General features: G+C 37.4%; 1 protein-coding gene across 3 annotated transcripts in view; it reads right to left on the minus strand.

The window, feature by feature from the left end:
• Positions 1-5,848: 5,848 nt before the first annotated feature.
• Positions 5,849-15,338, minus strand: part of LOC131130997 (aminopeptidase Ey-like) — a 43,098-nt gene continuing 33,608 nt past the window's right edge. For all 3 annotated transcript variants that reach the window (XM_078798492.1, XM_078798507.1, XM_058075238.2), the window contains exons 8-21: positions 14,258-14,401; positions 14,081-14,146; positions 13,664-13,729; positions 12,443-12,615; positions 11,328-11,404; positions 11,074-11,207; positions 10,939-10,994; positions 9,457-9,604; positions 9,206-9,297; positions 7,833-7,940; positions 7,583-7,750; positions 7,362-7,502; positions 7,071-7,152; positions 5,849-6,286 (exon numbers count right to left, since the gene is read on the minus strand). In XM_078798492.1, coding sequence (XP_078654618.1) covers positions 6,134-6,286; positions 7,071-7,152; positions 7,362-7,502; positions 7,583-7,750; positions 7,833-7,940; positions 9,206-9,297; positions 9,457-9,604; positions 10,939-10,994; positions 11,074-11,207; positions 11,328-11,404; positions 12,443-12,615; positions 13,664-13,729; positions 14,081-14,146; positions 14,258-14,401 — 1,608 coding nt within the window. In that variant the 3' untranslated portion in view covers positions 5,849-6,133. The remainder of the gene's footprint in view (positions 6,287-7,070; positions 7,153-7,361; positions 7,503-7,582; positions 7,751-7,832; positions 7,941-9,205; positions 9,298-9,456; positions 9,605-10,938; positions 10,995-11,073; positions 11,208-11,327; positions 11,405-12,442; positions 12,616-13,663; positions 13,730-14,080; positions 14,147-14,257; positions 14,402-15,338) is intronic.

Genomic DNA, 15,338 nt, shown 5'->3' on the forward strand with positions numbered 1-15,338 from the left:
ATGTTGTGTCTGCTACGGGTCTGCTGGGGGTCGGCAACATTTACCATGAAAACAGCCATTTTGCTTCTTCTTCCAGTAAATAAATAAATAAATGCCAGTAGCTGCAAAACATTACACCGCTTATTAACTTAACTAAATATTTAAAAAAAAAATTAAAAATTACTTGTTCTAACTACAAAATTTGAGTGTGCCCACCGACTTTGAAATAATTTAGACACAGAACTGGCAGGCTTGTTGAGCGCTTTCCGTATTTGTGTTAAATGAAAAGAAAACATAAAAAAGCCCATCAGAGTTCAAATATCTGCATAACAGTGTTTGCTCAATAGCACTTACACCTGCGCCGAATTAAATGTCATCAGTTTGCCTACTTTTGATGTTTGCTGCCATTCTATTGATCCTGTCCATGATTGCCTTTGCAGAGTGGCATTCTTTCATTTTCTGAATAATTTCCTGCATATTTTTAATACAATAGAATAGATTTTCTGATATTTTATGAACAATTTCTTCATGTAGTCTACATCTGTGAACAGCATTACCTTGCTTACAATCTCATCAGTGCAGCTCAGTACTTTCTCTCCAAATCTGGCGACTTATTTTCTCAAAAGTGACTAGCAACAAATGTAGGGAGTTTTCCTGGCGTCGGAGACTTTCCTGGTATTTGGGGACTTAACAGTGAAAGCATGTATTGTTCTGTGATTGCTGCCGAAAGCAAAGCGCTCCCAAGCCGTCAGTGCACAGTCAGCTCCCGGGTCACACTAACCAGTCATGCGTGGTCATGTACAAATACTGTTTGTATAGCAGTAACATACTCCAACTACATACTCAAACACACTATAGAACACTGTGTGTACATGTGGATGATGCATTCCAGTCATTTTTCTTGTACAGTTTTGACATTGATGTATTATTGGGTTGGTGGGCTACTTGTGTTGCGATGGATTGTTTAAGTGATTAAGTGCATGTCTGTCTGATGTTTTCTCTTGGCGTGTTTATGTCTGTCAACACTTATCCACACATACGGGCTTGTTTGTTGACTTGTCTTCCCAAAACCAAAATATACATTCTGCTGTACAAATAACTCCTACTACACCGTTTTGTTTGTATTCAGTCAACAGAAGGGTAGTGTAGCTTTGTCGTTTGAAAGCAATCATCCTTCCACGGGTGCAACATGTACACGTATGACATCATGAAATCACTGCTGTGTAAGACGGGCCTCTGACAATAGCTGCCGCACTTTAAAACAATGCCAGTGATTGTTACAGTCGATCAAAATACAAACCTCAGATCATGGTACTCGGTACAAAAGTCGAAGTCCAAGAAAAACTAAATAGTCCATATTATTTCTGTACAGGTCAAACATTATTTTTCATATTTTATACTCTCGCTTTTCTGTTGGCTGAGATGTCCAAAAGTGTTTACCTTATTATTTATTGTATTGTGTTGCTACAGTGCAGCTACAAAGTGTAAATCAAAGACACTGAGAGTCCTTCCTTTCCATTGACCATGTTTACATGCGCACATAGTCCAGATAAGGTTCATAAATAAGACTATTACATGTGATTATATGTCTTGACATCAAAAAGCCAGACCCAAAGACAAAATGATTGCCTTCAGGAATATTGTGTGCATATAAACGTAGTGATTGTTTGATGTATTGTGAAGACACCAATGGTAAAATATCTTGTGACAATGAAAGAAAAATAACTAACCAATGGTTTATAGTATTTTGGTTTTCCCTGTGTCTTCAATTGTGTCTGACAACAGAGAGAGCAAAGGCCACCATTTTGTCTTTGATTTTGGATTTTATTTCATAGGTGCTTTGATTTGGATACAAATGTATTTGTGGCAATGACAAATCAGACCATTAAATCAATATTGTCAGTGCAATATTTCTTTCATTTTTACAGAGTTAATTATCCATAAAATACAAGTAATTTTCGAAGTAACTCACATATCCGGCGGAAGTGTCGACCATGACTTCGAAGTTAAGACCACAAACAGCTTTTTGGTGTTGCTCGATTCCACAATGCGAGTGATGAGACCCAAAGAGCAGGTAAAAATATATTTTAATTATACTTATTCATGTTGAAACAGCGGCAGGAATCTACAACTTAGAGCTGAAACATTCATAAATGCTCCGACGACGGCTAGCACTACAAATTGACAGCAGGTGCGCGAGAACAGAAAAGTAAAACAAGAAAAAACAGGACGGAGAAAAAACGGAAGTAATACAAAATAAGAGCATGAAACCCGGAAGTAGGCATCAAAAGGAACAGACCGTAACAACAACTAATTAAATAGATGTATTTGCATTTTTTTCCACACAAAGCAAATAACGTTTTCTTGTTATCCTTTAATGTAGTTAATTGACAAGCTCAATATACTTATCTATAGTAATGCTCCCCCATCCACCTTTTAGGTGATTTACATTAAATAAATTGCACTCCTATAGAACTTAATTATTTGAAAAGTGAATATATACTATTGAAAGTTGCAAAAAATCAATAAATCCTATAAATAAGCCCTCCTGTATTTCATTTCAAATTAAACCATCCAATTAACCTACTACTGACGAACAGCAAAGGATAAACAAGGCAATAATATTATGTTTATTCAACACCATTAAAAGGAAAATGGGGGTATCATCAGGCTTTTGATTTAGCTTTGAATCATAATTGTTCCATTTCATGTTGGCAATCGTACTTTCAATGGATTGATCCACTGCCAAGATCCCAGAACCGAAACCAGCCTGGTTATTATCTTCTTTGAACTCTTCTTTCAGCTGTAATGACAAATAAGGCGTAATCTTATTTATAAGATTTATAATAATAATTCATAATCATATTTATAGGTTTTCATAAGCTACAGTAGGGATTGATAGCTAATAAACTACTGAAAAAACAGCTCAGTACATAATCCTCCAGGACTGAAATTGGCCAATATGTGTTGGATCCCGGATCCGATCCGGAAGTAGAGACAAGACAGTCCGAAGTTTCTCAAGAAAAGAGGTTACTTCAAGACGTCTCTCAATGGTAAGTAACTTTAGCATTTTTGTGTTTTTTTTTTTTACAGCAGAGCGCTTATCTTGCTTACACACACGCCCATATAAGGAAGTCCCACTGTGACATCACAAAGGCACAATTTTACCACGCCTTTTGAAACCGAGCGTTTTGAACCATCCTAAACTTCTTTCAGGGCTCACTTCCAGAGAAAAACCTCTTAATCTGAAACTTTGGCATAGTTTAACACGATAATACAATATTTTAACTACATTTATAGGTCAGAAAAGTGGGAAAAGCATAATAGGTCCTCTTTAAGAGTAATTGAATGATTTGCATTTTGCATAAAAAGTGTTGTTTTTGTTCCTCAAAGTATGCAACTTGTGTTAATTACTGTAATTGCAACGTATTGAAGAGTGGTCTTATATTGTGGCCAAACTAAGAATCAAAGGAGTGCAATGTACACACTAGCACAGATTTTGACAGATCTGTGAAACAATATTTCAGCGAAACAGACCTTTTGTGTATTAAATTTTTTTTTTTAGATCTTTTGAGTTCCGCTCATGAAAAAATGGGAGAAAAAACAAAAGTGTGTTCTTTCAAAAAAAAACTAGAATTTTCCCAATTGCCCCACTTGGACCTGGATGTGACTGACCTGTGAAACCAGAGTCAAGGTCCGAGCTGAGAGAAGGCCACACACTGTTGTAAGAGGGAGGGGCCAAAGAAGTGGGGGGGCTGGACCTGAGGGAATAGAACAACACATGCATGGATTTATACAGATTCAATATTCATTCATTCATTCATTCTCTACCGCTTTTCCTCACGAGGGTCGCGGAGGGTGCTGGAGCCTATCCCAGCTGTCTTCGGGCGAGGGGCGGGGTACACCCTGGACTGGTGGCCAGCCAATCACAGGGCACATATAGACAAACAACCATTCACACTCACATTCATACCTATGGACAATTTGGAGTCGCCAATTAACCTAGCATGTTTTTGGAATGTGGGAGGAAACCCATGTATGCACGGGGAGAACATGCAAGGGTGGAATCAAACTCAGGTCTCCTAGCTGTGTGGCCTGCACGCTAACCACTTTCCACCGTGCAGCCCAGTGGAACATATGTATTAAAAAAATAACAACAAAAGCATTCATTCATTCATTCATTCATTCATTTTCTACCGCTTGTGGAGCCTATCCCAGCTGTCTTTGGGCGAGAGGCGGGGTACACCCTGGACTGGTCGCCAGCCAATCACAGGGCACATATAGACAAACAACCATTCACACTCACATTCATACCTATGGACAATTTGGAGTCGCCAATTAACCTAGCATGTTTTTGGAATGTGGGAGGAAACCCATGTATGCACGGGGAGAACATGCAAGGGTGGAATCAAACTCAGGTCTCCTCGCTGTGAGGCCTGTGCGCTAACCACTTGCCCGCCGTGCAGCCCAGTGGAAAATATGTATTAAAAAAATAACAACAAAAACAATAACTGACTATTTTCTTAGCAAAAACACTTTTCCACAAACTTGGATTTTGGCTTCGGAACCAGAGGGTCCAAGTTGGAGTCCCATTGTTGTCAAGGCTCATTCACACTCACATTCATACCTATGGACAATTTGGAGTCGCCAATTAACCTAGCATGTTTTTGGAATGTGGGAGGAAACCGGAGTACCCGGAGAAAACCTACGCATGCACGGGGAGAACATGCAAACTCCACACAGAGATAGCCGAGTATGGAATCAAACTCGGGGTCTCCTAGCTATGTGGCCTCAATATGATCCATAAAAATCTATTATTTATAACTGTCTTCTGACCAAGTTGCTTTTTTTCTGTAGAGTTAAAAATGGCGTGATATAATCATCCTACCTGTCCCAAGAAGTTGTGACATCATCACTCTCATCTCCTCCGGTCAGGGCAATAGTCCACAGCGTGACAATGGTTGCTACAGAGATCAGTGCTAAGAACACACACACAATACACAACCTGCTGACTCTGCGTCTTTTCTCCATTGCCTAACAAACAACACAAGCAAACTGAATCAGTGAATCAGATACTGGACACAATGTATACAACCAAAAAAAAAAGAATCCTCTGTATTGTCCATTTAAGTCATAAATGCAATTTTATCCAAAGTATGCTTACGTTCCAGGGTCTCGGATCCAAAGTGACAAGAAATCGTATACGCCTCCATAACTCTTCCTAAAAAAATAGATGACGTATTAGGAAGTAGTATGCAGTTAAATTATGTGACATGGTGATAAGATATAAAAAAATATATTGCTCTTAGGTACTTAGAGTATCTATAATAATGTTCAGTGCATGTTCCCACAGCCCTCATAAAAAAAAAAAACTGCTTAGTTCACACATGAATTCTACAAAGATTTATTACCTTTATGGCACAGTGATGATAATTCAACCCTTTGTTGTTCTCATCGTAAACATTTCTTCATTTCCTACTGCGATACTGTTCAGGTACATCATGTATTTGTTATACTGTGGATAAAAAACAACTTTTTTTTTAACAATGCAAAGTAAATTGATGTGAGTTCCTTGATAGTTTTGCACAACAAAATTTGTGAGTTTAATCTTCTCTACATTTAAACAATAACACAATACATTTATAAATATATAAAATACAAAGTGAAATATTTCTGTACATAGTACCAGTATTTCAGTTGAAAAAAAAACCATCAACACAGACTAGTGAGTAAATGTAAATGCATTTATTGAAGAACATTGATAGTAGAAACTTTGACAAACTCAGAAACTTTTTCATAAACATTGCATACAATAATAGAATAAAAGAATAGAATAGAATAAATAATGGTATTCATTTTTAGACCGTTTGTAATTTTAGGTTTATATTTTAATACTAATTTTTTTTTATTTATTCTATTTTTATTTTATTTTTATTTATTCATCTTCATATATGTGTAAAGTACTTTGGTAAATTGTGATTGTAAATTTGTCATTTTTAATTAAAGCATCCAGTATACTTACTTTTGACTGACGCAATATATATATATATATATATATATATAGGATTATGTTTTCAATGGGATTAAAACATTTTATTTACTTCTGTACACCTACTCATGTGTTTCTTTGTACATTAGAGAGAAATTGAAGGTATCATAAGGATTCATCTCGGAACCACTGCAGGACGCTGTTCTTGTTCTCTGCAATCCATTTCATGTTGGCAATGGTTCTCTCGATGGACTGGTCCACTGCTAAGCTCCCGGAGCCGAAACCAACCTCTGCATTATCCGCTTTGAACTGCTTCAGCTGGAAAGGAAAATAAAGAGCAATGATCGGATATGACTGTCATCATGTAATAAAGTACCGTATTTTTCGGTTGTAAAAGTCACACTTTTTTTTTCATAGGTTGGCTGTTCCTGCGACTTATACTCCAGAGCGACTTGTAAATGAAAAAATTGTTTATGTTACATAAACACTGGACAACTTTTCTGTTCATGTTTATTTTTTGTGTAGCTGAATAACCATTGTGTTAGCATATCTTACACCTATTCAGCCTGTTCTCTATTCGTTTATTAATGTTGCCTTGGTCAAGTAGTTTGTAAAATAAATGACAAAATTACTAAAAAATTACAAAAAAATTTAAAAAAAATTACAAAAATTAAAAAATTCGACTTATACTCCAGTGCAACTTATATATGTCTTTTTCTACCTAATTATGCATTTTTGGCCTTGTGTGACACGATGTCATACGATAAGTTTGAGCAAAATGACATAATATTGAATTGTTTATATGTGTTCATAAGCTACAAATCAAATGAATACCAGAAACTAAACTGATAAAACAGTGAATAACTGGGGCCGTCAAGGCACTTGAGTTATGTTCTGAAATGGCATTGGCAATGAATATGCCATTGAAAATCTGTAGTTACGCTTCAGACCCGCCAGATGGCGACAAAGACCGCCAGTGTATAAAATAGCTACACTGGACAATGGTGGGCAAATATATAAAAAATGTTATGATTAAAATTACTTTAATGCATCCAAAGTTCACCAAAACAGAAAAGTAAAACCCCTTCTAGTAAAATCTCACCTGCTGAAGCTCAAATTCTGTGGAAAAGCGTTTAGTGACTCCATTGATGAGGTTGGAGAAGGAGAAGGAACCACCGCCATACCTGAAGGAGACATGGACATGATGTTATTACACTGTTATTAATTTTACACAATGGGTTTGTAAGGTAATATTTTTGGGGGTCTACTACTTTAATTGTTTCTTCCATAACCCTAAGGATCTTTTAAGAAGTTTACAATGACAGTCTCAATTAGTGTGGACTTTAAGAAGACAGATTTCATAAGAAAAAAACAAGAACTAGTTTGTACTTACTGAGTAAAAATAAATGACCAATGAGCCCTGATAAAGTCCCAAGCCAGAGATTGACCAATCACATTGTTGGCGATGTAGACAATGGTGGAGGTGGCATCTTGCTTTCGGATCTTCTCAGAATCCAGTGTGTACTCAAGGTACCTGGGCAGATAATATATGATATATAAATAATAAATAATATTGTATTTATTTGAGTGAGTCCTGTTTAAATAACGACTGACCTATTGAGTAGCCAAGGCTGCTTTGTGCAGGCCAGAGCGGCGCGGAGTTTTTCCGCTTCGATAGCAATGGTGGCATTCTCAAATTCTGACCAAGCAAACTCCCATTCTTTAGCGCCCCCTGCTGCAATGGCATTGCAGTACACGGTGGAACGCAGGTTGGGGTGTATCCTGAAAACAGATCAATGAAGCTTATTGCAACACAGGAGAAAACCACGGACCTCTGTACTCCATCCTCTTAGTAATCACTTACGGGTTGATTTTGGAGTCCATCCATTGCTTGAACCAGGCCGTGGTCTGGTCTTGGCATTCCTGAAGGCCTGTCCTGCAAGCCAGACTGATGGCATTCACCTGGTTGTACCTGCAGGAGGAAACAAAGTGATTGAGAATGCAAGCATGAAGTGCACAAGTATATTATTTCTATATTAAGCGCTTGAAGAGCAACAACTCATAAGCAAAATAATCCCAAAGTAGGGATTTGGGATTCGTGAGAGGACAATACATGGTCACATTGAAGATGAAACTGTTACTGGCAACGTTAGACTACAGTAAAATGGAATTATGGTAATGGTAATGGTTTAATTTCATTTGAACATGCATCAGATTACAATTGAATGCATCACATAATCAGTTCACCGTTCCACATGTCCAAAAGGAGTAGGAAGAAGCAAAGCTTATTAAATTCTAGCCCTCTATCTGGTACTTTTACAATCAGTAACTGTTTTATTTTATTTTATTTTATTTTATTTTATTTTATTTTATTTTATTTTATTTTATTTTATTTTATTTTATTTTATTTTATTTTATTTTATTTTATTTTATTTTATTTTATTTTATTTTATTTTATTTTATTTTATTTTATTTTATTTTTAGTCTCATACCGAAGTATGTGATTTCTGATCAAAAAATTTTGCTTTGTTAAATATTGCAATATTTCTGGCCACCTTATGTTGTATATTTGTAAAACACAATATAATTGTGTTCAAAATATGAGTTTATTTATGAGTTTTGGTGAATACAACATTGTATTTTTTGGATCCAAATATTTATTTTTTTAATTATTTGTAGCTCAATGTGCAAGAACTGTGCAAGTCTTTAAGTTTCCCATTTTTGAGTTAGTTAGATGTAGGTCAGCTAAGGTGCTGTGGCCTCTAGGGGTCGTCAAAAAATGAGGAAAAACTGGTTCAATGTAAAGCAATTATTGTTACTGCAAATGATGACAAATAATAGAAATAAACACATAGTTTTGCATATAGGTATTTATATAGCGTTTATATAGAGAGTGTGATTATTTCAACTGTTTAATGTTGATTGCTGCACTTATAATTTCTTACTATTATAACTAGTTCACTTATTTACAGAATTTTTATTTTGTAGGTATTTATATTGTATTTTAGATGTTTTGGTGTTTGTAAATTGACACGATCCTACAAATGAACGCCATTCAATGTCTTTGGTCAGCGTTTGTAAACCGCCATATGACATCCATCACGTGGCTTCTATGGCTCAAGTATAATATGAGAGTTAACCATGATTTACCTCAAGCCTCATTTATCTGGTCACAGAGTAACAGGTTATATAGTTTTATGACTCTCCACGGGGTCAAAACTATTTTGCTTTACTCACTGGTCCATGTGTCCTTCTGGTACTTTCGTCCATTGTGCTGTCATCTCCTTATAATAGTTAAACAAAGGAATAACCTGCTTCTTCAGGTAGTCCTAAAACAAGCAAGAAGCAGATTTTACATTGATATAAACACAATGTGTGCATAAACAGTACACTCTATGGCAAAAGTGTTGGGACATGTGGTTCTTAAATGAAAGGAAAATAGAAGAACGGTGTTGTATTGTGTCTTTAATAACAGAAAGGAGTCCCACCTGCATGGGGCCGTAAACCTCGCTACGGTCAAACATGAGGTAGAAGAAGTTGAGGTTGTTGAGTGCTGACTGCCAGGGCATATATTCCGTATCTTTACTCAGATATTTGGTGGTTTTAAGCGCCAACACCGTGGGGATGATCTTCGCCCTTTAGAATAAAAAAAAAAACCATGAAACGTTATCACTTTTATTTTGTATATCTCAGCTGCATAATTCGGATAAGTACCATGGCAAGGTCGAAAGTTAGTGGTTAATGTGGTGACAAACATATTTTTGTTTACTTTTTATAGTGCGCTTATTGTTATACTATAGGCCTTAACTGTGGATTACATAATATACTGGTATATTATGACAAGTCTAAACTGTCATTTTTATATATAAACTCATATAAACCATCCAATAAAACGCAATGAAAGTGGAATATATTCATTCATTTTCTACCGCTTATCCTCACAAGGGTCGCGGGGGTGATGGAGCCTATCCCAGCTGTCTTCTATTGAGTGTAAAGGTGATTATAGGGGTGTTATGTTTTGTCTAAGGGGCTCTAACAATTATTCATTCATTTTCTATCGCTTATCCTCACAAGGATCACAGGGGTGCTGGAGCCTATTCCAGCTGTCTTGGGGCGAGAGGCGGGGTATACCCCAGACTGGTGGCCAGCCAATCACAGGGCACATATAGACAAACAACCATACACACTCACATTCATACCTATGGACAATTTGGAGTCGCCAATTAACCTAGCATGTTTTTGGAATGTGGGAGGAAACCGGATTACCCGGAGAAAATGCAAAGGTGGAATCAAACTTGGGTCTCCTTGCTGTGCGGCCAGCACGCTAACCACTCGTCCGCCGTGCAGCCCAGTGAAACATTCATTCATTCATTCATTTTCTACCGCTTTTTCCTCACGAGGGTCGCGGGGGTGCTGGAGCCTATCCCAGCTGTCTTGGGGCGAGAGGCGGGGTACACCCCGGACTGGTCGCCAGCCAATCACAGGGCCCATATAGACAAACAACCATTCACACTCACATTCATACCTATGGACAATTTGGAGTCGCCAATTAACCTAGCATGTTTTTTGGAATGCGGGAGGAAACCGGAGTACCCGGAGAAAATGCAAAGGTGGAATCAAACTTGGGTCTCCTAGCTGTGTGGCCTGCACGCTAACCACTCGACTGCCGTGCAGCCCAGTGGAACATATGTATTAAAAAAAATAACAGCAAAAACAATAACTGACTATTTACTTAGCAAAAACACTTTGCACACTTTTCCACAAACTTGGATTTCGGCTTCAGAACCAGAGGGTCCAAGTTGGAGTCCCATTGTTGTCAAGGCCATTTAAGCACCCCCTCACTCTCACTAACTCTAAGGAAAGATTCCTTGCGTGCATGCATGTGTTATATATACTGTATACACCGGAATACACATTAAATATCTAATCACTATAATACATGTAAACAATGAAAAGTTCCATTCATGTACCTGGCCAAATTGAAGGCGTCATCCACTAACTGAGCTCTGTTGATCACTGGAATAGCCTGGAGAAAATAGCAAATAAAACTAGCAACATTAGAAACATGCCATTACTATAACACAACATGTCACAAAATGTATTACTTTATGATTGGTATCCAGAGCACCCAACAGTCTGTCCCAGTTGCCTTGGTCATAGTTGACTCTGTAGTATCCCACCACATTGATGTTGGCCAGCAGCCACTCCGAGTCCGATGTCTGCATTTCCGATATTGTGGCTGCAGAGGAAAGCGGATTAACCCTTAACTAGTTTTTAATGTGTTATAAAAAACAAATGTAGAGGAAGTTAGTAGTTACTGTATAGGATACATTCATGTTTATTGAAGTTTTGACACTACCTGTTTTTTTAGTTAGCCATTTTGCAGTTTGGTTGACCCCAGCCTTCATCCACTTGATGGGGACAATCCATTCATAGCTGCAAGACAAATACTATAATTACATGTTGGCGTATATTTATTGTTATTTATATTTGTTTTGAAAAGTAGGAATAATATATTTACTTCTTTTATTATCTTTGTAATAAAAATTCTTAAGGCATTGAATCGGTTTCAACTGGACTGTTCTCACTGTCTTAGAAGACATTTTTTTGCCTCTCATCTAAGCAGGCTTCATCAGTTCATACTCAATGACTAGGTAAGAAAGCTCTAGTCTGACTGGATAGGACAGCTCTAGTCTGAGGGATGGGTGCAGTAAGTATTTATCCGCTAGGATCCGTTAAGATCCGTTAAGATCCAATGACCACACTCCATTGTCCTACCTAGTATTTGAGCATGAACCGACAACCGTTGCTTGACTGAGAGGCAAAGCGTCTTGTAGGACAACCTGAATAGTCTACGTTTGATGCCCTAAATCTAACAAAGAGGGCATCTTGGATTGGTCGCCTGTCAATCACAGGGCACATATAGACAAACAACCATTCACACTCACATTCATACCTATGGACAATTTGGAGTCACCAATTAACCTAGCATGTTTTTGGAATGTGGGAGGAAACCCACGTATGCACGGGGAGAACATACAAGGGTGGAATCAAATCAAACTCAGGTCTTCTAGCTGTGTGGCCTGCACGCTAACCACTTTCCACCGTGCAGCCCAGTGGAAAATATGTATTAAAAAAATAACAACAAAAACAATAACAGACTATTTTCTTAGCAAAAACACTTTTCACACTTTTCAACAAACTTGGATTTCGGCTTCGGAACCAGAGGGTCCAAGTTGGAGTACCATTGTTGTCAAGGCTCATTCATACTCACATTCATACCTATGGACAATTTGGAGTCGCTAATTAACTTAATAGGAATCAATCAAATACTGTCAAGTTAACCACTACACTACCAGTTATCACTAAAAAAACATGTCGCTGTAGATAGCATTTGAATTAATAAATTACAATCAATATTAACAGGACGGTACATGCCGTTCCCAATTTGTATACAGGCAATGTTGTTCTTACTTATAGGGAGAAGGAGTGGTAACTTCAGATTCTGGATCCAGGAGGAAATGCTCCTGGGACACAAGTCCATTTTTGGTGTTTATTGTAACCACTGGAAAGCCCATCTGCAGCACCCATGTGTTCATAATATTATGGACTGTGTCAGGAAGATCGGTGGAGGTGGCATCGACAGCCTGTGGAGGCAAAATCAGAGCATTAGATGACAAGTTAAACAAAACTACGGACAATGAAAGTAAAGTTTCTCCAGTTGGGGTTTAAGCATTTTCGAGCATAGAAATGGCTAAGACGCATTCAAAGACGTGATGATTTTTAGTAGTCTGCACTGTTCACTAAGTGTCAGTAATGATCGGTGAGACACACTGGCGCCAGACTTTATTGTGGGAACAACAGGATTTTATTGCAGGTTTGAATGATCTAACAACAGGCACAACAATCCCCAATAGAAATCCTTCTCAACCGCCATGTCAACTCCTGTCCTCCCCTAGCACTGAAACACATTTATAGCAACACACATTATTTGTGTCTTAAATGGCTTATTTTCTACTATTATGTCTACTATATTGGTTAATACAAGTGTAAAAGTGACTTAAGGGGTGTTATTTCATATTTAGATGTTGCTAATAATGTTTAACAAAAGGTCATAAACATCTTTTCTATGTTCTATCTATGGAAATATCAAATTTATAAATAACAAATCCTACTTCACAGAAATCCACATTTCACGGTCAGGTTTAGAACCAATTAACAGTGATAAATGAGGGATTACTGTATTTTTTTGTCAACGTGTTGACAACACTCACTGAATGAGTAGAATAAATACAAATGGTGTGCGTTTACAGTGAGTGTATAGTTTAATACGTTGCAAAACAAGTGCTGCTCTTTACTACAGTTGAAAAGCCAGCATTTCCAGAAATGCTGCAAACGTTTGGCAGACAGTAGGAATTGCCTGTGAGAAAATACGTGTCATCAACACCAATTCTGTAACCTTACAGAGTGAAGTATTGCATTATTATGAGAAATTATTATTATTATTTTATATTTTAATAACAATTATTTATTTGGTTAAAAAAAAAAAAACATTTCAAAATGCACCTGCATTGTTTTGTGACTTGGTTAAATAAAAAACTGTTTGACATTGTGTTTGAGTGTTTGTGCTTTGTACGACTTGTTGTTTAAAGTCATTAGAAATATTAGAAACATATTAGAAACAATAAGACTTGCCATTTGCAGATGCTTCCACAGGTCGGTGTAGACGGCATTTCCAAACGCAAATTCTGTCAAATACGTCTGAAGGAAAAAGAAAACAAACAAACAGAGATAATAAATAAATATAAGGAATATTGTTTTCATCTGACAAGCTTATCATTTTCTATTACTTGGGTTATCCGGGCTCCTGTGTGGGTTTCCATTTGCATTAGTTACTGTAGTTATCTATTTCCTATCATTATGCACATGGTACGTTCAAATACTGTACATCATGATGGGTGATATGATGAGAGTTGATCATTACAACTAAATTCCAATTAAATTCTTATCTAACTTACATGCTAATATATTTGATGTACAGTACATGAATACCCAACTGATTATTCAAAATGAACTTCTTCCTTAGGTACATATGATGCACACAATCCTTACCCTGAGTCCCATTGTGAACAGTTCTTCAGACAGGAAATCTGACAACATCCTCAAAACAGATGCCCCCTGCAGACGAGAGAATAGTCACTGTTAGACTGTTAATTACTCAAAAAATATATATATATGCAAAGCTGATCATATTCATGATAATACAATGAAAATGCAACCAGAGGTCACCTTGCTGTATGAAATGGCGTCAAACAGCTCACTGATTTGAGCTGGTTTCTGGATATCTTCTTCTTTGGAGGACAAAGGATGAGAAGAGGCCAATGCGTCAATAGCAAACACCCTGTGGATGTCGCTGAGCACAATGAGATCTTTCTGTTGGAGGAAAACATGACCATCATTTAACCAGTACTCATCACAGCCTTCACCATCCAATATATCAATAATGGTATTTTTGTGTTATCATAGTTTGTTTGTTTTTCAAAAATAGATTAACTAATAAACCATACTGTTTTATGGTTGAATATGGCCTATTATTAGTGAAAACGTTACATATTTTTGCCTACATTCAGCATTTTCAAGCATAGAAGTGGCTCAATGAACTAAATTATGAATATAAGTATATATAAATGATACAGAATATTCTATACTGGCCATCCATGTATTTTGTATGCCGCTTATCCTCACTATGGTCGCGGATCAGTGTCAGTAATGTTACTGGTAAGAAAGACTTTATTGCCACAGCAACAGGCTTTTATTGCAGGTTTGAATGATCTCATAATAGGCATATGGTATAGGTAGGAATCTATATAGGTATCAATATGTGAATGGTTGTTTGCCTACAGTATGTATGCCCTGCAATTGGCTGCTGACCAGTCCAGGGTGTCACCCGCCTCCCAGCCAAAAAGTCAGGTGGGGTTGGCTCCAGCATACCCCCGCAACCCCAGTGAGGATTAAATAGCTTCATAGATTAAATAGATGGATGTATAACTACTATATTGAGTGTAAAGGTGATTATAGGGGTGTTATGTTTTGTCTAGAGGGCTCTAACAATTATTCATTCATTTTCTACCGCTTATCCTCACGAGGGTCGCGCGGGTGCTGGAGATAATTCCAGCTGTCTTCGGGCAAGAGGTCGGGGTACACCCTGGACTGGTCGCCAGCCAATCACAGGGCACATATAGACAAACAACCATTCACACTCATATTCATACCTATGGACAATTTGGAGTCGCTAAATAACCTAGCGTGTTTTTGGAATGTGGGAGGAAACCGGAGTACCCGGAGAAAACCCATGCATGCACGGGGAGAA

The sequence above is a fragment of the Doryrhamphus excisus genome, linkage group LG1, assembly GCF_037039965.1.
Source record: "Doryrhamphus excisus strain RoL-2023G ecotype Guam linkage group LG1, RoL_Dexc_Guam_v1.1, whole genome shotgun sequence".
Lineage (NCBI taxonomy): Eukaryota > Metazoa > Chordata > Actinopteri > Syngnathiformes > Syngnathidae > Doryrhamphus > Doryrhamphus excisus.